Source organism: Dermacentor silvarum, chromosome 1, assembly GCF_013339745.2.
Source record: "Dermacentor silvarum isolate Dsil-2018 chromosome 1, BIME_Dsil_1.4, whole genome shotgun sequence".
Classification (NCBI taxonomy): domain Eukaryota; kingdom Metazoa; phylum Arthropoda; class Arachnida; order Ixodida; family Ixodidae; genus Dermacentor; species Dermacentor silvarum.
In genome coordinates, this window is record NC_051154.1 from 13811232 (window position 1) to 13832781 (window position 21550).

Genomic DNA, 21550 nt, shown 5'->3' on the forward strand with positions numbered 1-21550 from the left:
GAAGTTTCGGATTCACAATGCCGTGTGCATTGCGTCCAGCTGCTGCGCGAACACTGGCGGCTATAATTTAGCGTGCATTAAATCAATGAGCGACTCGATCGATGACATTACACTTTGGTTGAACATCGGGGTCGGTGTCAAAGACGGGCCATTGTCAATATCATCGTCACTGCTGCTGCTGTCTTTGCCTCCGATGCACAACGTCGCTGTCTGTCACGACAACGATCGCCCTGTCGGAGGCCTCTTTGCAGAACGATGCAGCACTATTTGCACTTGGAAACTCCTCCATCGAAGCACCACCTATTTCATCATCGGTAGCAACATGCTCCCAGAGTTCGGTAATGGCAGCAGCTTGGTTTTGTGCAGGGGGGTTTCGTCCTGACGCACAAAGCCCGCTTTTTCCGTTGATTGGCATGGCCACTACTTCTAGCCTTCATGATCGTGGCGCTCCCGATTTTCATAATCGTCGATATCATTGACTGCGTGAGCTCGGACTTCTTCGAGTTTCGCAAAATTTGCAGTTTCGTCTCAACAGACGCAGCTTTGTGCCTTGTCGGCACACCTCCCGCTACGCTTCCGCAGCGCATTTCCACACTCGCTGAGAGCGAGAGAGACAGCTTTTTTTTTTCCCGCTCCCTTCCTCTCCTATGGACGCTCGCACAACCGCCGGCGACGCGAAGCAGTTGGCGCCATCTTGCGCACGCTGCGCCAACTTGCGATGCTCTCCTTGGCTTTCGCAATAGACCTCTTCCGGGGTATATCACACCGCACCAGTGACGTCACAGCATGACGTCACTGGCACATGTGCGGTGACCCTGGTTGGCAAAAAAACAGCTGCCACCAGCTTTCTGCGTGGTGCAGTCGTGCTTTAGTTGGTGTAGATGAGCGCCACGTGGACGCGTGTTTTTATTTCTTTTTTTATTTTTACGTGAACCTCCACAATTCTCTTGCCAGCCAGATTAGCAGTAAACATGGCGTGTGGTAAACTGCGTGATGAAAATGTGGCGACATTGGCCTTTTTTTACTTGTGAACGTGAACCACGTGGTGGTGGTCTGCGATAGATTGTGCAATGAAGAATATCCGCTATTCCTTGGATATGTGCCACATTTGTTGTGGTAAGGTGTGCTGCGAGAACAGCAACGATATCGGGTTACCTTTACATAGGGAAACGGACCACATTGTGTGCATGTGTGCGCGCGCGTGGTGTACTACGTGATTAGCAATACATCTCGCTTACGAGACTGTGGACGCGTGTTGCGTGTAATAAAACCAGTCGTTGTGATCAGGCTCCGATAAAACTTCAGAACCTGTAATTATTGAACAGGTGGGAATGAATGAGACGCCATGATTAGTAAGCGCTTGTATACCGGGGCCATCCGCGCTGTGTGCAGAAAAAAAAATGAAAAAAAAAAAGACCTTCATTTGCGCATAATTTATCGACTGAGAGGTATGATTACAAATGAGCTCCTACGATGTTTTGACCGCTGCCGAAGGTGTGTGTATAGATTTAACCACGGGAAATGCCCCAAAAGGCAAACCCCTGAAATTATCGATATTTAACGCAGATCTCACGGGTCTTAAGTAAAATTGAACTTTCTTTTTTTTTTTCGTTATTGGTGTATTCACCTTCATGGTACGGACTTTATGCCGTGATGATGCACATAAACGTGCAAAAGTTGGGAGCAGCAAAGGAGGCAGCAGACACAGCGAAGTTAGAGCGCAACGGATTATGTACTTGTGTACCATTTTCCTTTGTTCATTTACATGACCGAGACTAATAATTAAATTTAAATTATGATGTTTAACATCCCTAAGCTGCACAGCGGCTTATGGGGGACAGTGCAACGAAAGGCTCCGGATTAATTTTGTCCACCTAGGGTATCTCACCATGCTCCTAAAGCAGGGTAATAAGTTTTTCTGCATTTCTCCCTCATCTGAATTTAGGCAACGCTACTTGGTACAGCTCCCCTGAGGCGCCGTGTAGTTATATACGAAGTTCATCTTGTATATCATTTAAAGCTACAGTGTAAATGGGGCGCAAATCAGTGCATTCACGACAATACAATACAAATTTGTGTTCGAAGACCAGTCATTTAGCGAAGTATCACTTTTCCACCGCAAAAATGTGCATCATCTCTGATAAAATGTTCGTTTTCGAGGAGTAATACATTTTTATGGATGTTTGATCTACGGAAGAGACGCACTTTTACGAAATAACCACACGCTGACAGACGGGAACCATGCACTCGGCAACAACGCTATGTTGTTGTACCGGTGAAACGGCGGCGATTATACTTCCTGAGCACAGTTCGTAAATGCTCTCACTTCAAAAAGTCGCAATATGCCGGACTTACGATCGCGGCAGTTAATATACAAGCAGCGCTCTTATGCAGAGAGAACAGGTTGCGCGAATGTTTTTTGCCACCCAGCCCCCGCTTCGGAGGGGCAGCAGAGGGGAGGGGCCCCCGCAGTGACATCACGCTGTTTGCAAACAGGGAGAGCTCCATCGGCGCGTGAGCGGGATGCGCCGCACGGCAATGGCGGCAGATACGAACTGGTGTAGGCAAACTTTTTGCCCCGTATCGGTAAAGGGCAACTCAGGAAAGCCAAAATTCACGATTATTTTGCATGAAAAATGCCGCGCAGAAGCAAAATTTCGGTCGTTATATCCGATATGCGGTGAACAACTGATCGTTTTAGATGTTTTTTTTTATAGCCCTAATCTATAAGTTGATACTGTTAAGTTGACTCATTGTTATAACCGATATATCGTTATATGTGGTATCATTATAAGTGGACTGCACTGTAATCCTCAAAAAGCGCGAGCCCTTTTGTTACATCCGGTTTTGTGACGTGCGTGCACCACGCACAGCATGCCGTCGTCATATTGCCTCACACCACAAACAAATTTTGGCCTTCCTTAGACATATATACCTAATGCCGAAACCTACAAATGAGATCAGAATTTCTGCTTCTTGCACTATGTCCAGCAAGTAACTTACCTGAGGGGCCAGTCTAGAAGCTGTAAGTGGATAACTACTCGAGACACCTTTGGATTCTGCAAGACAAATTGCACTTAATAAGGGAACAAGTATAATTTCAGCGAGCGCTACTGATGGTTTCAGACTCACATCACTGTTGGTAATGTTCATCATACGCTCAATGTAAAACTGTTTCTCCTTGACAGACTGTAGGCAAAGAGTAAGTGTTCCATGCTTGATTTGTTGACCTTTCTCCACAGGCCAGTAGATGTGGCTCTTCAGCTGCATACAAGATCAAACAAATTGGCAATGCCAGAACTTCTTTAAAAAAAAAAAAAATACTCACCTCGAGGTTATTTTGAAGGCACACTACTGTTTCTGCTTGTTGCTCCCATACCATTGCCCAAAAGTCGGAGAATGTTGCTGGCAGAGGGGCTTGAGTCAAAATGTAGCTTGGGCAAAATGGTGTCAGGTCCTGAGAGTGAATTATGAAGATTGAAACAAAGCTGATCAACATACAAATTTCCAATATTGTTATTTTATTCTATTACACATTACATGGCATTGCATGGCTGGTGCGAGGAATCGAGGCACATTGAGGAGGCTTTCATTATGCTTCCACCAAACTATCAAGCAAACCAACTATAATTAATGCCAAGGAAAGCGTAACTGAAGCCGGCATTAATTATTCCGCATGCAGTTCATAATTGCAATATAGACAGTTGAAAGAAACCACCATACCAAACTTGCAAAATTCAAAGCAACAACCCTTCCAATGTCACGCGTAATGCAGTAGTGTGGACTTAGTATACAGTTAATATAGCGCGATAGGTGATCTGCTATTACATTACATGCTCGTGCAAACCTCAAGAGACGGATTCCCCACTATGCAAAAATGCTCTGTAAGGGGTGCAGTGTGCCGCACAAAGTGGCCAGATGTTTGTGCACCAGGGCAACTGGGTTTATCGCACACTGCTTCAGTGCATTGGACAAGCAGCCCTAACATAAATCAGCTTTCCTGCTGTGGCTAGACCACATTGTGCCATTGGCCCTAAGCCTCTTAGTTGCGCTGGCTCTCCCTACGTGCAGACCTTCACCTTCCACCAATGAGAGGGTGGCTTTTCTGTGCAGCTTAGTTGCCCGATGGAAGGTGTGATGACCACACTAGTGCAAAAAAGTGCAGAAAGCCACTCGTGTTAAAACATGCAAATAATGGCATAGCCACACCGGCCAGCATCTCTGCTGCTATGGCAGTCACATTATATATTTGCTGTTCGCTGCAATCCTTGCAGATGGGATCAGCAATGGGTCCCGGTGGCGCTGAGAGAGGGCATGGTATTACTTGATTCACTTGCATGAGCAAGTGGTGCAACTGCTTCTCACTGGTCTCCTTGGTCAAAAGTGCACTGGCATGCCACAGAAAATAGTCCTGGGGCTGACTAATTGCTGACTAATCTCGAGTAATGGGAGCAAGTGTGACTATCCAAGCAAAAAGAACCATTTGCAGCCTGAATCCTCTCGAAGGAGTGGCTAAAATTCCATCGCTGCCACGCAGTTTTTATTGCGATAGCAATTACATGGACACTCCAGGTGCATTTTCAGCGTCGCCATGCTGTCCCATATAATGTTTAAAGTGCGAGAAGAATGAGCGGCCCACACCGTATGTGATGTGCTCGCAAGGGCAAGCATGCAAGGGTGAGCCAAGAAGTGTGTTGGCTTTACACGTGCTCTTTCTGCGCACCCACTGTTGGAGGTTTCATGATTGAGCCTGTGCTGCCCCAAGGTCAAGCTAAAGGAGGAGAGCATGCGTCTTCTCCTCTAGCCTTGCCATGGCTGCCCGTGCGACCGAGTTCATATGCGACCTGTGCGCTGTATGTTGAAGATCTTCTGCTGTGGGTGTTTAGAACAAAGGGTGAGCATGCAGGCTTCATGTGTGCTGTCTTCCCACGTGCATAGTGTTGGGTGTCGTGTTATTTGAGCTGCGAGGACACGGCAAAGTTGAAATGGTGGAGCGAGTGGCTACGTATGTTCTGCTTTGGGACAAGCATGAGCGGTCCCCACTGCTGGCACTCCTTAACACGCTTGCATTGTGACATCGAGTGCTCACACTTATTGAGCGAGATATGTTGATGTTTGCCTCTGCACTTGTGACATCAAGCCTATTTAGTTAGCCCTTTCTGGTCTAATGATTTCTATAGAAATCAATGTTTTGCAGAAAATATTTGAAATCGCGAAAAACAACCAACAAATCTATTTTAAAAAATGTGTCGGCAATGCTAATTACATAATTTGTCAACTTTGCGCCACAGATAAATATGTCTCTCCATGAAATTTCTCAAATCACGCTGAGGTTAAGCTTCTGCGCTCTATTTTTGGCGCTCGCTGCCTAATGCATATAACTTGCCTAGGATGCCACAAAAATGGCCTTCTAATAGTAATTGTGACCATATTTCACACTATTATGATTGTAAATGAATCCTGTAATGCCCAAACAGTTTTAAGTCAATGAAAATTGGAACAAATTGTTGACATTTACTTGTGGCATTAATTAGTTCAAAAAAATTTTATCAGTTAACTTAATTACTGTATTATTTAATTTACTAATTAGTAATTGATATGTTGAACTATCCACCACTGAAACATTGCTCCAGCATATCAATAATGCAACTATCCAGCTTTCAATAAAATTCCTGCGGTTCAATCAGCATCATGAGGCATCAAACTCAGCGTAGCATATATGATACATTGGGCATTACAGAGTTAAGTCTGAAGACCCATGAGCTGCTTACAACACACCGAGTTTTTGGCAGTTCATAAGAAAAACCTTTGATTCGTTGCCAAATACTCCAATCTGAATTTTTTTCTTCAATGTTCCCACAACTTTTGTTGTTCAGATGCAGGTAATATAAAATTTACACTTCTATTAAAAAAATTCGAACCAGAAAGAGTTAAGAAGTGAATATTAACTGCAATTTATATGGCCTAAACCAGGAACCTTCATACCTTCATGGTTCCTAGTTTCCGATACTGCTTTGCGAGCACTATCAATTGTTCGCCTTTTTGGGCGAAACTAACTTTTTGCTTACATAAATGATTCTAAGCACAATAGTCTCCCTGCACACCAGCCATCAGGCAGCACTGCATGTTACAGCAGTGCAACACATCCAGTGGTTAAGTGGGGGGGGGTATTTCGTAAGTGTCCACCTAGTGGGCATGTCCATTTCGTCTGCTGGTGAAGTGCTGATTGGCTGGAATGCCTGTCTCCTTCTGACATGTACCCAAGCCCAGCCAATGGAGCTGTTCCATTGGTTTGGTAATACCAGTCACAATACCAGTCTAAGCTCCACATTAGGAAAGGTTCGCAAGCTCACTTTGACAAAAGAAGCATTGATGTAGTCATCCCTCTGTGATGTCATGGCAACTCTGTTGTGGTCATCTGTGATAACAGAGTACAAAAATAGCAATTAAGCGATGCAACTACTTATCTTTAATGAACACAAAACAAACTGCTCCCTTACTCTTGTGATCATAATCACTTCCTCAAACAAAGAATAACAACAAAGTTCTTGACTAAGCTGACGGCTTAACTTTAAAGATGCGAACTTACATGGCATTACATCTGGAATGCGGTTCTTCATTGGGTAGCATCGTGCCACTGAAATTGACAGTTTCCGAGACTCCCTGTCTTGAGCATCCAAGTATTCCTGAAAATTGTAAATTGTGCTTTATGAATACAGCAGAGAGATAGCGATCGATGCCTATAATGCACATAAGTGTTCATATGCAACAAGCACCCACATTAAACATAGCTTACCTTCCACTTCTGTTCCAGGAGAGTGGGACCATTAAGAGACTTTTTTGTGAGGCCTTCTACGTACTTTTCAAAACGTTCTACCTCTGTAATAAACTTTTCCAAAGCAGCAGGGTCCGACAAAGGATCTTTACCAAACATACGTGCATCCACTGATTTCTCCTCGGCTTTGTTGCCCCGGTCTTTCCAGTTTTCACTTGAAAGCACCTGAAATTGCAAAGAACAGCTACAATATTCTGCAAACAATCTGCATTTTGTTGCACATCACTTCTTATTGCATCAAAAACAGAGTATATGGATTGCAGAACACACACTTGCACAGCAGTGTTCATAAATGGCACTTTTTATAAATGCCTTTTGAGTAGCAGTGCTAACTGCTGAATAGCTGAACAGTGGAGTGTGACTACATACATATAAAAAAAAAAAAAATGGGCTTTAAAACCAAAATGACCCACAAGTTACCTAAAAAGTAGTACGTATTATGAAATAAAAATAAAATAAAGTGTTTTTTTTCTAATGCAATAATGTGCTAACGTGCAGCCCCCGAAATGTGGTTACATTGATGGCTTTCTGGTTAATTAGGTTAAGCTTAACGTATGATCATTAAACAGAGCTGAAGTTATGAATATACCAGAGTATGTGTAAACGGCATGAAAATTAGAGTAAACGATGAAACGAAAACACTAAGTGATGCTTCAGCTTTCAGCTACAGCAGTATTACCAGCACCAATAAACAATGCCATACAACTCTGAATAAAAATAAACAGCTTATCAATTTGCACAAATTTCTAGCACAAGAAATATGCAGATCCAATGCACGTTTGAATCTATGTGAAGCGAAGCTTAAGTAAAGCAGTTAATTAAATTCTATACAACTCATGACAATGAGTATAATTTTGTTTACTTTCATCTTACACAACGTGTGATCTCATGGAATGTTTATCTACCACAAGGCTCACAACTTTATTGTCATGCAATTTTTATGTTTGCACACTGCATCGTTCCCAATCTATGCTAAAATGCAAACTCCAAATCAAGTAGATGCACAGTGTGAGACGTATACACAGTGATGTCACAAGGACGAAGGCAATGTTGAGGGAAAGTATGACATGTATCAAGCAACATTAAGTGATTCTGTATCTCTTGTGTAACAGTGGGACATACCAATTCTGAAGGACTCCCCAAGAATGCATACACACTCAGTGGCACATACTGAGTGGGGTAAATCAAAGAAAATAAATTAGTAAATCAAAGAATCTGTTCAACTTGATTAACCAATCCATTAACCCCTTAACCGGTTATGTAAAAAAAAATTCTTACCCAGAATGCTTATTTTTTTTTTATTCGTGATTGTGAATATTCTTGTATAAAAAGCAGGTTTTTGAGGTAGAAAAAATAGCTGACTCATAGAATAAATAAAAGTAATTTATTGAAGTTTATTGTATGCCATAGTATAAAAGCACCAACTACATGCTATGTAATCATAAAAAATTGTGGAACAAATATATACAGTGAGTTTTAATCTTTCTCACATTAACTGCGCATGCTAACAGTGTTATATTATTAAGGGAGCTTTGGCAGTGTGTGGTACAGCTCAAAACAAGGCATTACGCAGAGTGGTGTTCCAATTGGTTTCATCGACTATCTTCGAAACCAGCTCGTTGTCTAAAAACATTAAATATATTCAAACAATTCAGCAGGCGAGCTTATGGTAAGGTTCCTACAAGGTACAGCCAAAAAAAGGAAACCGTGGAGGCTCCGGCAGAACGCTGTTCACATCAATTTTAGTCCACTGACGCACACTTGCGATATTGTGTTCTGAGCTTTCCTGTTTGTCTTCTTCACCACTAACTTAGTATTGTGATCAAGTTAGTGCGATCAAGGAAACGTCTCTGTTTTTCACCTTTGCTTGGTTAGTGACCGCCACTTCATCCTGAGCTACTTACAGAGCTTGTGACATGTAGGCGCAAAAGTATTTTTGCTCAATTTCCCTTACCACTTTTCTATAATAGCTCTATGGAATGACACAGCATATGGACATTATAGGCACCTGGTATGGTTTCTTGGGTGGTAGGTAATAAGCAGAACACGATGCTGATACCAGAAAAAAATTATTGCCATAACCGTTCCTGAGAAACTATATTCAATTTTATGGGCAAAGGAGAGTTCGCAGTTCCAGGTTATACTCGTGTATGTTTTTGGAATCCTTGTGATAGAGCCTGGTTTCATCCCCAGTCAACAGCATTCCATACTTATTCTTAATCTTCCAAATCAGAAGTTGATTTGACTGTATACATGAAATTATGTGTTAGTTTTATACAATTAGGCTTAGAATTGCAGATGATAGCACTGGTAATTGTACCTTCAGTTGCATACATTTCTAACGAATGGTGAGTTCAAACTATTATTACTTTCCATGCATATGTTGAGCACTGGTAATGTAATACATGAATTGTTCACTTTTTCTGTACATTCTATGAGCTACTTTAGCCCTTTGACTGGCAATTTTTTTTTTTTTTTTAAACTGCTACACAGCCTCTCCTTTTTTTCTTCTTTTTTTCGCGTCTTGATTCAGTGATAGATATTTCATACTACACAGAAGCTGTTTTTTGTCGCAGATTTCTCTCATTTCAGTATTCATGAACAGCTCATTAATTCCTTCATCTACCATACTCCGGACAGACGGACATGCCACGCTGGTCATGGCCATGACTGCCCTTCAGATACTCAGTCCCGGCTGTTTTTCACTTGTTGGGTCAATAGACATTTTACGCTACACATAGAAACTAGTTCTCCATCATGTTTCTTCCGATTTATAATTCATGTAGTATTGATAAATCTCTTCGCCTGTCAAAGTATGCACGGACCTGTCACATTGGTTTCCCATGGCTGCCCAGCCATGCCAGAACAACAGAGCCCTAAGACATTTGGTCCACCAGCAGTCAGAAATTTAAATTACAAGGTTCCGTTTAGATGGCCTCTCCATAGATGGCACAACAGGTATGCAATGTTACTTTTTGCACAAGTTGCTTCTGGAGAAGATAAGACTGCGCTTAAAACACAAAACAATTATACTCTCGTGTGTCAGGGGCTAGGCGAGGGTGGGTGCCCGAGTTATCTCAGGAGTGGCAGGCAAAGGGTTAAAGGGACACAAAGGAACAACAGGCTTGAATCAGCTTGAATATGCAGTGAATAGTGAATATACTTATTAATCCATTAACAGGAACACGGTTGATTACTACTGGGAAAAATGAAGACAAATCAATGCAATGCCAATGACTGATATGTCATTGCAGCATCAAGGATTTTAATGTACTTTCTGCTACAGTGTAGACCGCTAATAACGTAAGTCGCCAGAGTCGTGAATATCCGCACTATAACCAAAACAACTATTTTATTGTGATAATGGACACTCCAGGCGCATTTCTGCCGTCACTGTCACCGTGCTCTAGGTTCCGTATTCGCTTACTAAATAAATTAACAAGCACGGTGTCACGCGTGCACAAGCAAACATGAACACATCTCGCTCGTTGACCGCAGAAACGAACTGTCAAAACGCTCGAGTGACGAAGCGCGGCGAGCGAATTGACCTTCGTACTATCATGCCTCTTGCTTCAACGCGACCCATAAGCGACGAAAATACGGCGCGCGGCGGACTTTCCCCATCGCAGATTGCTTTCAAGATAGGGCCAAGGCGATCGTATCGTCGAAGTGGATCGTTGCAGATTACGTCCTGCTTCGGTCCACTGAAACCGTTCCGCATTGCTTTGCTGGCGAAAATCCTCTCCTTCTGTTTGCGCCAGTCCCGAACGCAAGTTTCGGATTCTCCGAACGCCCGAGATGCGGCCCGATTTCCGTCCGTCTCTGTACACACGATCCTTTTCCTTTTAAATGTGGCATCATGATGAACTCGGTACTTCATGCTGATAGAGCAGATGCAGAGAACGTGAAGATAGACAGTAGACTATTGCCTAAGCACGTGTACTGCAGCACATGGAGGAAGCTACGGTAGCTAGGCTCGAGAGTAGCTAGGCTCAACGCGCGTGCGAGGCGGCCATCTTGAAATGCCGACGGCTATATAGTAACGCAGATTTAGGGTCGTACTCGATTCTAACGCGCACGCAATTTTTGGACCTATTTTATCGGAAAAAAAGTGCGCGTTAAATTCAAGTAAGTACAGTATTTGTGGCTTGAGGGGAGCATTTTCCATCTAGGTTGACTGCCGAACTTCCAGGCAGCCGCACTGTAACCGGTATTTCGTGTCTCCCAACTGCACTATATGCGATACATGTATACATAGAGTGCTATGGGAAAATTAACAGGAGTCTGAAAAGACCGTATTATATCCGGTCCTGCACTATAAGCGGTTACGTTATAAGAGGTCTATACTGTATTAGGGCTGTTTTGAGCAGGAAAGGTTTTTGCAACTTGCCAGGTCTCGTCTTTGGTTCCTTTAAAATTTAATGTAATACTTCTTTGGTGATAAACAAGTGACCGGAACCTAGCACACACTGTCAATAATGGTCACATTAGACAGTGTGAATAACAGTCAATAATAATAGTCAATAATAAACAGGTCAATAATATTCCAATTAAGTGGATTTTCAAACTATCCAAAAATTATGGGAAAGAAGCACAGAACATCGGCACACGTTTATCTACCATGGCCTAGCGGGAGAGCGCTCGCCTCGGCTGCGAGAGGTTGTGGGTTCGATTTCCACTGCCACCGGGCACACCCTGGTTCAAATGGGAACAAGTGTACCCCGACCTGGCGTTCGGCTTTCTTCAGGGGTGTGCGTGGTGCACGATCAGCCCAAAAAAAAAAAAAGTTTGGGCCGATCCCATGCCGGCCATTTCCCATGTGGCGCCCGAAGCACCTATTGAGTTGGGAGGCCTTCGGGTTGAGGGCAAACACCCCTTCCGAAGCGTTGAGGTCCCATAATGGCTGAGCACCAGGCCGGGAGCAGGCTTGTGCCTATTTTATCTGTAGGTACCCGGCAGCAGCCCTTGCCTCCCACAGCCACGGTGGATGCTCTTCAACGGGGCGCGCCTCTTGTCTGTGGTGGGACAAGAGGCGCCCAAAGACAATTCCTGAAATCTCTATTGAGCCCTCTTTCGAGATGTCAACCCCAACGAGAGCCGAGCACCAGGCCAGGGAACACCTCTATCCATAAGAAAAAAAAAACAAAACAGTGGGTTTCTGGCGGCACTGGCATTTGAACTCGGTACCTCCAACATATGAGGCGGATGCTCTACTGCTAGGCCACCGCTGCGGTAATTCCAATTATAAGTGGATTTTCAAACTATCAAAAAATTATGGGAAAGAAGCACAGTTCAAGCATCAAGCATCAATTGCAGCGAATGCGAGGGTGCTGTCTTCTGTAGTTAGCAGCATAGTGTTTTTGAGATGCTGGCTAACCCAGTTAATTGGCTGGTCTTGCTGTACAAAAAGAAGAAAGATAATAGAAGAGGAAAGGCCGTGGGCATTGCAACTGTCTCACCTGTTGGTGGACATCTGAATTGTCCTGTGGCCAAGGAAAGGAGAAAAAGAAGGAAGGAAGGACAACACTAAAGGGTGAGGAAAACAAACACACTTTGCATAATAGTAGATACAAAATTTCATGAAAATGAAAGAAAACAAGAATAACTTTAAAGAAAGGAACAAACAAATAAATATATAAACAAATCCCTGCAAAGCATTATGAAATTTCCATAGTCGTACTCAAGTAAGGTCAGCGTTGCACAAGAGAGTATTTTCAGGCAGTAATATTGACATGTTTTGGCTATTTTGATGTAGGCATCGCACTGTGTATAAGTATGCATATTTACAGTGTCATATCACTTGGTGCATGCTGCACTTCCAGTCAGGAAACATGGCAGCACCTCTTAAAGCAACAGGTATCCACAAGGTGCTGATACTGCCAGCTTCTACTTGCAGTCTTGTTGGCCAGCGCAGAGAAATTTTAATACCGATCAGTAGGTCTCGGAAGCCAGTCTAAGCAGGAATGTGCTGGCTATTTGAATTACCTGGCTAAATTTGCATCAGAATCTATGGGACTGAAAAATTTAATCAATTACATAAAGATTTAGAATAAACCAATATCGAATTCGTACTTATCTTTTACTGTACTTGGCCATTTATAGGGATTTGCATTTTCGGATTAATAAAAAATATTTAAAGAACACTCAACAGTAAAAAATGATTCGTATTTACCAAAAAACTCAAAATTTCTGAGCGCTCAGTTGTGATCACGTGACCATGCCCCAATCCAACTACATTCGTGGAAAAAAGTAAGAAGATGAATGTGTTCATTGTGACAATGAACTCCTAAAGGTTCCTAAATAAAAATTCAAATGAACTCCTCTCAATAATTAAGGAACTAGAAGCTAAGTCGAACTTTGCGTGGACATCGACTGCATGTAAATGAGAAGCCAGGCCAGTGAGATGTTCCTAACTTGCAGTACAGCAACGATTCATTGTGGTACATCGCTCAGATTGTGCACTGAAACACGAAGGTGGAACTGCCAGCAGCGTTTGACACATATTATCATTTTTTTTCTGCTGTTTTACCACTAGGACGATTTCTCAGAATTGGGGGCGAGCTCCACCACTGGAAAAGCTGGCGCCACCATCGGCGTGACGTGGTATGAGAGATCACATGGACACAGCGGCCGCATCATCTGCTTCAGAAGCGCCAAAGCGAACTGGAAACGAAAGTTAAGTCCCACCAGCGCTATTGTTCTGATCAAGCGCTTCCGGTGTCTGCTTGACAACACTTGAAAGCACTATAACAGGTAGTGACTGCCTTTGATGGCGTCGGTACTGCAGTGCTGGACGCGTATGCAACGGAGCCCGGTGTCAGCCTTCACACGTACCCGCAGGCCAAGAAGCTGCGTGTAGCTTGGATTGCGAAACTTAGAACCAGCAAGCAGCCATCGGCTAAAACTCGGGCGTGTCGCGAGCACTTCCGCGAGGAAGATTTCTGCTATGGCGTTGGGGCTGCGATGTTCGGTGAGTAGAAGAAAGCACGCACTGAGAAGCTCGCCCGCGCGCGCTGCCCGGTTAATGGCATGAAGTTTTGGTCTATGAACTTTTGATGCTAGATACTGGCAAGTTCACCAGAATGGAAAGTGAACTGTAAGGAGCACATTCCAAAAGGCATTGCATATGCTCATGTTTGTGTTCGCACTAAACAATGAATGTAGTGGATTAATACAAAGAAGCAGCGGGAAATTACCTCACTGTGAAGACCGAAAAAAATACAGTGCGACACAGCTTGAGAAATAATGACATTCAAACGTTTAAGAATTTAGAAGAAAAGAAAAAAAAAATGACTGAATCATTGCAATGGCACATTACGAGTTGCCGTATAGCGTTGAAGTCCCTAGTTATAACGAAATTATTTTTGAACAGCTCTGATAGCGTCCACACAACAATGGTTGCTTGTGTACTGTCAAATGTTCATATGCTGTGGCCTAAAGCTCATTGCACGGTGCGAAAACGTGCTCACAGCAAAAGCAAAACATTGTGCACGGACATGCATGCAGACAGACAATCGGTCGCTGCGAACCCGTGCGATTGCTGCATTAAGGCTTCATTCTGTTATACTCCATTTGGTTATACAGACAGCCCACTATAAGAACATATTTCACATAGTTTGCTCTCAGCGACTGCCTACCTTTCACACAAGAAGCTGGCTTGGGGGACACCATCATGGTGACCGCGTGCAATGGGAGTTCACTGTACGTATTCGGTAAAGAGCACCTGTAAACTATTCCGCGCTTTCTGTTTGCCCAAGATTATTATTCTGACAGTAATAGACTTCCCTCCTTTGGAGAGTACTTACAGAAATGGCCAGGAGGGCTCCCATGTGGTGTTTTTATTGAGCGCTGACAGCCAAACAGCCAAACCCATGAGGAGTGCGCCGCGTTATCCCTCATACTACACAAGCGAGGTGCTTCCGACAGATGGCGACTCCTTAAGTCCTCGTCCCCAATATCCAGTGCATACTGTTATGAAGAAATTGCTGCACCCCTAGTTTTAGGGACAATGCAAGCCCAAGACTGGGTTGTCCTTTCACATACTGCTCTGGATCTACTGGCATTTCCTGTATCCAGTACACGTTAAAAGTGCATTCGTGATGGTTTGTTCCATAAGTTGGAACAGCATTGCAATGACTGATTCCTACATTGGTAATATGCACTGATGTGTGTGTATATATATATATATATATATAGTAAACGACCAATTTTTTCGGACATGCCTGATAATTCGGACGCCTTTGTGGAACCACCACGTACCCTATAGAGTCAAATGTATAAGAACGTCTGAAATTTCGGGATGCAAAAAATCTTCGCCGTCCGATTTTCGGGATTTTTGCCATGACTGCAGGTCTGAGACGGCATTAATCGAAGCCACCACTGCCGCCACTTTGATTAACTCACCACCTCGAAGTGGCGCTCTCACACGCAGAACAGCGCAGATCCGCTGGCAGCTGTAGCCAACACCGCGGCAATGCTAAGCCTAGCTACTTCAACGTTTGCTACGAAGCATCTTGCTGTCTGGTGCCGTATTTTTCACTGAAACAATTCGCCGCTGTTAGTAATGGCGCCGAATCCGCCTTTGTAATCCTCGCCAATGGCTTCGAAGCTCGGAAAGCACGACGCGTTTCATAATGCCAGTTCCCGAAAGTCAGCTTCGCCTCAATACAGCAGTGTTATGCGGTGAACCATGTACAAACTCTTGCGGTGAAGCATATCATGAGTGGGAAGGGGCAATTGTCACGGGACATGGTATGCGTTCCTTAATTACACACGCATGCACCCACCGTCTCCTATCACAGTATGAGCACCGATAAGACTAATGTATTGGCAGGTCTTTAGAGTTATTTCTAGCGTGCCTGTGGCAATTTGAGGCCTTGGGGGCACTAAAAGGCATGCTTTCATTTTTCCGGACTGCCCGATTTTTCGGACCTTTTTGCGGCCCTAGGGAGTTCAAAAAATCGGACATTGACTGTAATTAGGAAAAAATTTCCCACCCCCCAGCTACACAGTTCTTTTTTTTTCAATCAAGGCTGTTTTTGGGGCATGGCGAAACTAGCCAATGAATAATAATAAAAAGGCAAAAAACTTTTAATTTCATTGCACCATCTAAAAAAAAATCTTCATAGATATTTTAGGAAGAAAACTCGGAAGAACAACCTCTGATATTGCCCTAAATAAACTCTGAAAGTGCATAGGCATTTGTTAACACTTACCAGTGTCTTTCATGCTGTCAACTATGTTTCAGCAACAATTGTGGCAACCCACATCAAATCTGCCAACATACTCATACAACAGCTCATAAACATACCTGTGGTTGAAGGACAGCTGCTTGGGCTTTTACATCCTGTGTGGAGTCAAGTGTTGCAGAAAGCAGGTCTTTCTTGGCTGCCTCAGGCACAAGAGGCACAGTGGAGTCCATCACATAGGTCCCAGGCTGCAGGGGTTGTGGTGCATGGACCTCACCTGCAGTGCCTGTGGCTGGTGTAGCTGCCACTGGCTGCAAAGGTACCACACCTGTTGCCTCTACTGTGGCCGTTCCAGAAGCTGAACCCATTGCAGAAGGGTACTGCATCATCTGAGTGGACTGGTAGCCCCACGAGCTGTTGGCATAGGCCTGCGCCGGAGGCAAGTTTGACGACTGTGGCACTGCAGCTTGAAAGGCCAGCTGCTGCTGTGCATCAGGCTGATCAGCACTGCAAGCATAATAGCTGCCAGGGTAGACCCCACACATAGATGCCATTGGTGCACGATGATTATCTCCAGATGCTGGCTGTTGGCCGGGCGTCAATGCACGCGTGCCCTGTTGCTGAGGGTTGTAGCTTTGAGCATATGAAACGGGGGCCTGAATGCTTAGCGTTGACGGGTGCTGTCCATAACCAAGTCCATAGTACATTGACTGGGCAGGAAGAGATGACGATGCAGATGCATTGGGATAAGACTGGTAGGACATACCCGATTGAGCACCTTGCTGGGGGCTCATCACGCTCTGGCCATAGGCATACGTGTTGTTAGTGGAGGCCAGGAAAGTGGAGCTCTCAGGTGGTTGGTAGGTTTCAGGGCCTTGGGATGGGTGGTTGTTATTGCGAAAAGTGTAGGTCAGAGTAGATGCAGGGCTGGTTGGCAGATTGTACATGCCTGAAGGTGTGTACTCTGTGAAGCCATGGTACTCTGACATGGGTCCCATCGGTGTCCTCTCACTTGGTACAACAGCACAGTGCCTGCCAGGCATGGCAGCATTCACAACAGATGCTACACTTGATGTTGCCTCAGTATAACCTGCATGGTAGGCCATTGATGGGTTGTTTGAAATGCCAGGCTGCAAGGAGCTGTTTGGAGGCATCTGAGACACTGGCTTGCCGTATTTATCAGAACTTGAGTAGCTTTCAGAGAAGGGCGCTGTTGTGTAGGAACCAGGCATGTAGCCATCACTTTGGACAGAAAGCTGAGGAGAAGGCTGCTCAGATCCAAGCGGTGTGGGACGCACACCCATGCCCATAACATCTGCTGCTTTATCCGAGGTCTCAGCAGTGCCTTTCTCACTACTCACTTGAGGTATGACTTGTGGTGTTTGATAACCTGCATAGCTGGTTGTGGAGTAGTAGGCAGAAGTACCAGTTGTTTCTGCTGGCAGTGGCATGCCTTGGCCTGTCATGTATGGCAAGAAGTCCTTCAGCTTCATGCTTCCTGAGGATGAACTGGGAAGGCCCCCTAGTTTCCCAGCTGGAAAATACAAAAGTATACAAAATACGAACAATTTATAGCCACATTCAATCCCTGTAATATCAAGCGCTGAAACACGAAGCATGCACAGCTACATGAAAGATGAACACAAAGCATTTTAGAGGCTCGCACCTTTACGTGCTTGTGCTTCCAGCTGGAGTGCACGCTCTTCATCCTGCACTTTGATAACACTGCGAAGTCTGGTCAGGAGCTTGCCCACATTTGTCTGCATCTTTTTATAGAATTCAACACCCTTTTGCGTTTTAGCCACTAAATCTTCATAAGCTTCAAATGATGCAATCAATGATGCCACCATGGCTTCCCGCCTGCAATGAGACCAAACACAGTGAGTAGAAATTCTGCCTAAACACCTGATACAGCCAAACCTATTATTTTTGTACAATCTAAAAGTTTAGGATAGTTTAACCTGTGCATAAACAATTCCTGTTAACTGTTCATTACAGAAAAAAACCCTTCACAGCCAAATGACAAAATACCAACAAATGAAATGTGTGTAGGGCTCACAACGAGCTCTTACAAGACTAATTTCAAACGAAAGATGGAAATACAAGTAGATATACAGATAAAACTTTGTAGTATACACTGGATCAATAACAGCAACAGGAAGGAAATGCTTTTGTATAGAGCTTGGCATTCAGCAAAAATGCTGCCTACCAATTACTTTAAAATGTATATATTACTTTTGGCTTTTCCTAAGTGTTCAGTGATTACGGTACACTTGATAAAGTTATTGGACAATTTCGTGGCTTCCACTTGAAAGGGTGTCAGGTTCGAAATATGGTGACAGTATTTTTTGATAATGTTTCAGACACTTTTACACTGCTTCCTTTTAACATAGATTTTAGCGAGGGGTACCAGATGCCAGAATGAATGAGGCATGTGTGTTTTGGTAGTGGCACCATGCACTCCATGTTAAAGGAACCCTAAAGGCAAATACTAAATCGACGTGGACTGTTCCATTCCATTCCATTCCAGAAACCTCGCAACGCTTGTTTTGTGCTAAGAAAATGCTTTGTTTATGAGAAAATTGCATCTGAAGGGTCCAAATAGCTTTATGGCAATTCAAACCACCCGCCACGCCAACCGGGGAATGGTGACCTTGCATACGCCATCGCCGCCCTTTCCTGCTGTCAGTGAGTAAGTACTAAGTGAGTGGTCCTGATCCCTTTTGACGCACGGCAAGCGTTTGTCAACACCACAGGAGATGTAGAAAACAAGGAAGGAAAGAAAGTGAGGTGTATAAAGTAAGGCGAGAAAGAACATAAAACACAGTTTCGTCACAGTCTTTGAGGTCGTCTGGTTGGTCCGGTTCACTGTTCTCCAGTTGGCCTCGGATATCACCAAAGCCAGGACGATCCAATCCACCAGCCATGCCGAGGTCAAGTAGGCGCGTCCCATCCTGCTGCATCGCCGCTTCGTGGGCCGCGATCAGTTGTAGCCGGCACTAGCTCGCGTAGTTGGTGTGGCCTGCATCGGCAACCAGCCGCAGTTGGGAGTTCACTGCTGCTGTGATGAGGTGGCTCTAGCTGGAAAGTCAAAGGACTGTTTTTTTTTTTTTTGCCAGATGTTCTGCGTGCCTGCCCAGCCATTCCCAGTGTTCTAGCCAGGTCTTCGTGTCCTCGGCGTGTGCAACTCGCTCCTCCTCGGTGTGACCGGTCAGTATCAGGCTCTCAGCCAGGGTACACAATCGGGGGTCTGGGGGAAGCCTCGGGCATTGCTGTAAGACATGGAGGCGGGTTTCTTCTTGTGCACCACATAAGCGACACGTTGGATCCACGCCGAATAGTTTGTGACAGCGTTGGTTTGTGAGGAGAGCGCCAACGTGGGCTTGAAACATAAGGGCGCTGCCTCTGTCTCCTCAATAGTGTGGTGATGGGCACGGTTCCAGCTTGTGGTGGTGATATCGTGCCAGGCTTTGCTTTTTTGCTACTGACATGCGCCATATTGTTGTTTTGGCCTCACTGATTTCTTTGATGACTGCCTTGCGCCACTCTGTCTTAGTTTCATAATGTTTGGAGTTTTAGTTGTATTTTGTGTCTAGGGGGGACGTGTATGTCCGTATCCAAGCCGTCTTGATGTTTTTTAACTTAGGTGCAGGTTTAAGCCCGAACCGCATGAGAGCGATTTTGTGCGCGACGGCGACGAGTGACGGCTTCGAGCGACAAAAACGGGCCGTCGCGTGAACAGATCGCTCGGTCTTTTCGCTCAATCGCTCGGTTCTAGAAATCTAACATTTGTCGCTCGTTGCCCGGAAGTGCTATGAGCGACTAGCCAATAACGTGAAGCCGGAACTGGATATACATCAGTCAAGCACTACCGATTGTCGCATGGAATGAGCAAACGACTCGATTTTCATACGTGCAAGGATAATAATGTAGTGCAAAACCTTTAGAAATATTTATGCTGCTCTTTACACTAAAACACATCAACTTAAATTAATAAAGCAAGCGTCACACCAGTTTCAGCGAGTATTTGCTGCCCTCATACCGGCAACACCCGGGAGACGTCGCTCAAAGTCGTCGCTCGCATGCGGTACGACTTGTAGGCGACGAGCGACTACGACATCCATCTCCATCGAGTCGCTTGTCGCTGTCATGCGCAAGATCGCGCGCATGCGGTTTATACTTTATTCTGCGACTGTAGTTTGTGTAAAATAACACCCGATAGATGGCGGTATGATGTGCCGCTGCAGCTACTTTTGGTCAGGTGGCGTGGACCGTTTGGGCAGTTTGGGCATACCCCAACGTCACTTAGAAGTGGAATTATCTGCTATTGCAGTTTGTGTGAGTTTCGCGAGCCAACAAAACCAGTGCAGCACTACGCGATAACGGAACTACTGAAACGCGAAAGTGCGGGCGGTGCAGAGTCGAGCGAAAACGAAACCTTTCGACCGCTCGCGTCGATGTGAACAGTGTAATGTCAATGAGTTCTTTTTTCTAAAAATGTAATACAACTGGTCAAGTAGCATTTTCTTTCGTCTTATAATACAGTAGAATGATGTTTTATAACGAGTGGTTGAGTACTAGTGACACAATTTAAATGAGGAGTGCCTTCGTCAACGGGCAAGTACAGTACTTGAATGTCCCAGGGGAGTCTCTAATCATGCCCCGCATTTACCTCAATTTCTCGATTACTACGGCTCTGTTCGCGATAACATTGACGCCTTAAAAATACTCGAGCACTAATCCATCACTTTAGCTTGACTTGGGACAGTGGAATCTTGATGATATGATCACGGCTAATACGAATTTCTGGATGGTACGAATTTTTCCGTGGTCCCGGCCAAGCCCCATTACTTTGCAACGTACTAGAGAATGGTTGTTACGAATTGATTTTCGATCCTCGTCAGTTGATACGAACAAACGTCGCCCCACCGACAGCCGCGAAAGAGAATAGCGCGCAGTCATGCACTTTCTCCCTTTCTCTTTTGGTGCGGACGCGTGGACGTGGCGCCGGACAGCGCGGATGCTGCGACTGGGCACAAAGAGTTTGAAACGGTGGCGCTTTTGTTGCTTTTGTGCTTTTCCTCCTTTTCGGTGGCCCATCGGATCGCTGTGCTTCGGGCCGCATTCTTTGTGTTTGCGCCATTTTGCCTAGTCGCAGCGAGCTATGTCTACCGAGATACGATCTCGGCTGATTCGCGTGGCCGTACGCCGAGGCGCGGGAGCCTCCGTTGGCGTGTCTTCTGTTGACTGCGTTATCGGTGCCGATGGCACAGGGCGATTGTCAGTTTCGCTGCTGGAGTCACACGGTGCAAGATAGTGCGGCACGTAATCCACGGTGCAAGGTAGCGCGGCACGTTCAGTCGGGTGCTCCTCTGCTTCTCCCACTAATAGCCGTATTTTTCTTGCCGTAGGAGGCTTGCGCTTCCGTATTCCGAAGGCGAGCTTCGTCCAAAATTTCTTCTCCAACGAGCAACGATCCATCACTAACCTGGGAGCTCTCAGTAATCCGATTTCTGCGTGTCAAGTG

At 44.9% G+C, this 21550-nt stretch overlaps 1 protein-coding gene across 2 annotated transcripts in view; it reads right to left on the bottom strand.

Annotated features, from left to right (window-relative positions):
• LOC119457080 (tyrosine-protein phosphatase non-receptor type 23-like) overlaps positions 1 to 21550 on the bottom strand; it is a 73776-nt gene that overhangs the window by 18619 nt on the left and 33607 nt on the right. Inside the window, exons 15-23 of one of the 2 annotated variants that reach the window (XM_037718911.2) lie at positions 17690 to 17883; positions 16146 to 17557; positions 12295 to 12318; positions 6797 to 7000; positions 6590 to 6686; positions 6354 to 6418; positions 3329 to 3457; positions 3133 to 3264; positions 3004 to 3059 (exon numbers count right to left, since the gene is read on the bottom strand). In XM_037718911.2, coding sequence (XP_037574839.1) covers positions 3004 to 3059; positions 3133 to 3264; positions 3329 to 3457; positions 6354 to 6418; positions 6590 to 6686; positions 6797 to 7000; positions 12295 to 12318; positions 16146 to 17557; positions 17690 to 17883 — 2313 coding nt within the window. The remainder of the gene's footprint in view (positions 1 to 3003; positions 3060 to 3132; positions 3265 to 3328; positions 3458 to 6353; positions 6419 to 6589; positions 6687 to 6796; positions 7001 to 12294; positions 12319 to 16145; positions 17558 to 17689; positions 17884 to 21550) is intronic. The other variant, XM_037718914.2, reaches the window with a different exon arrangement.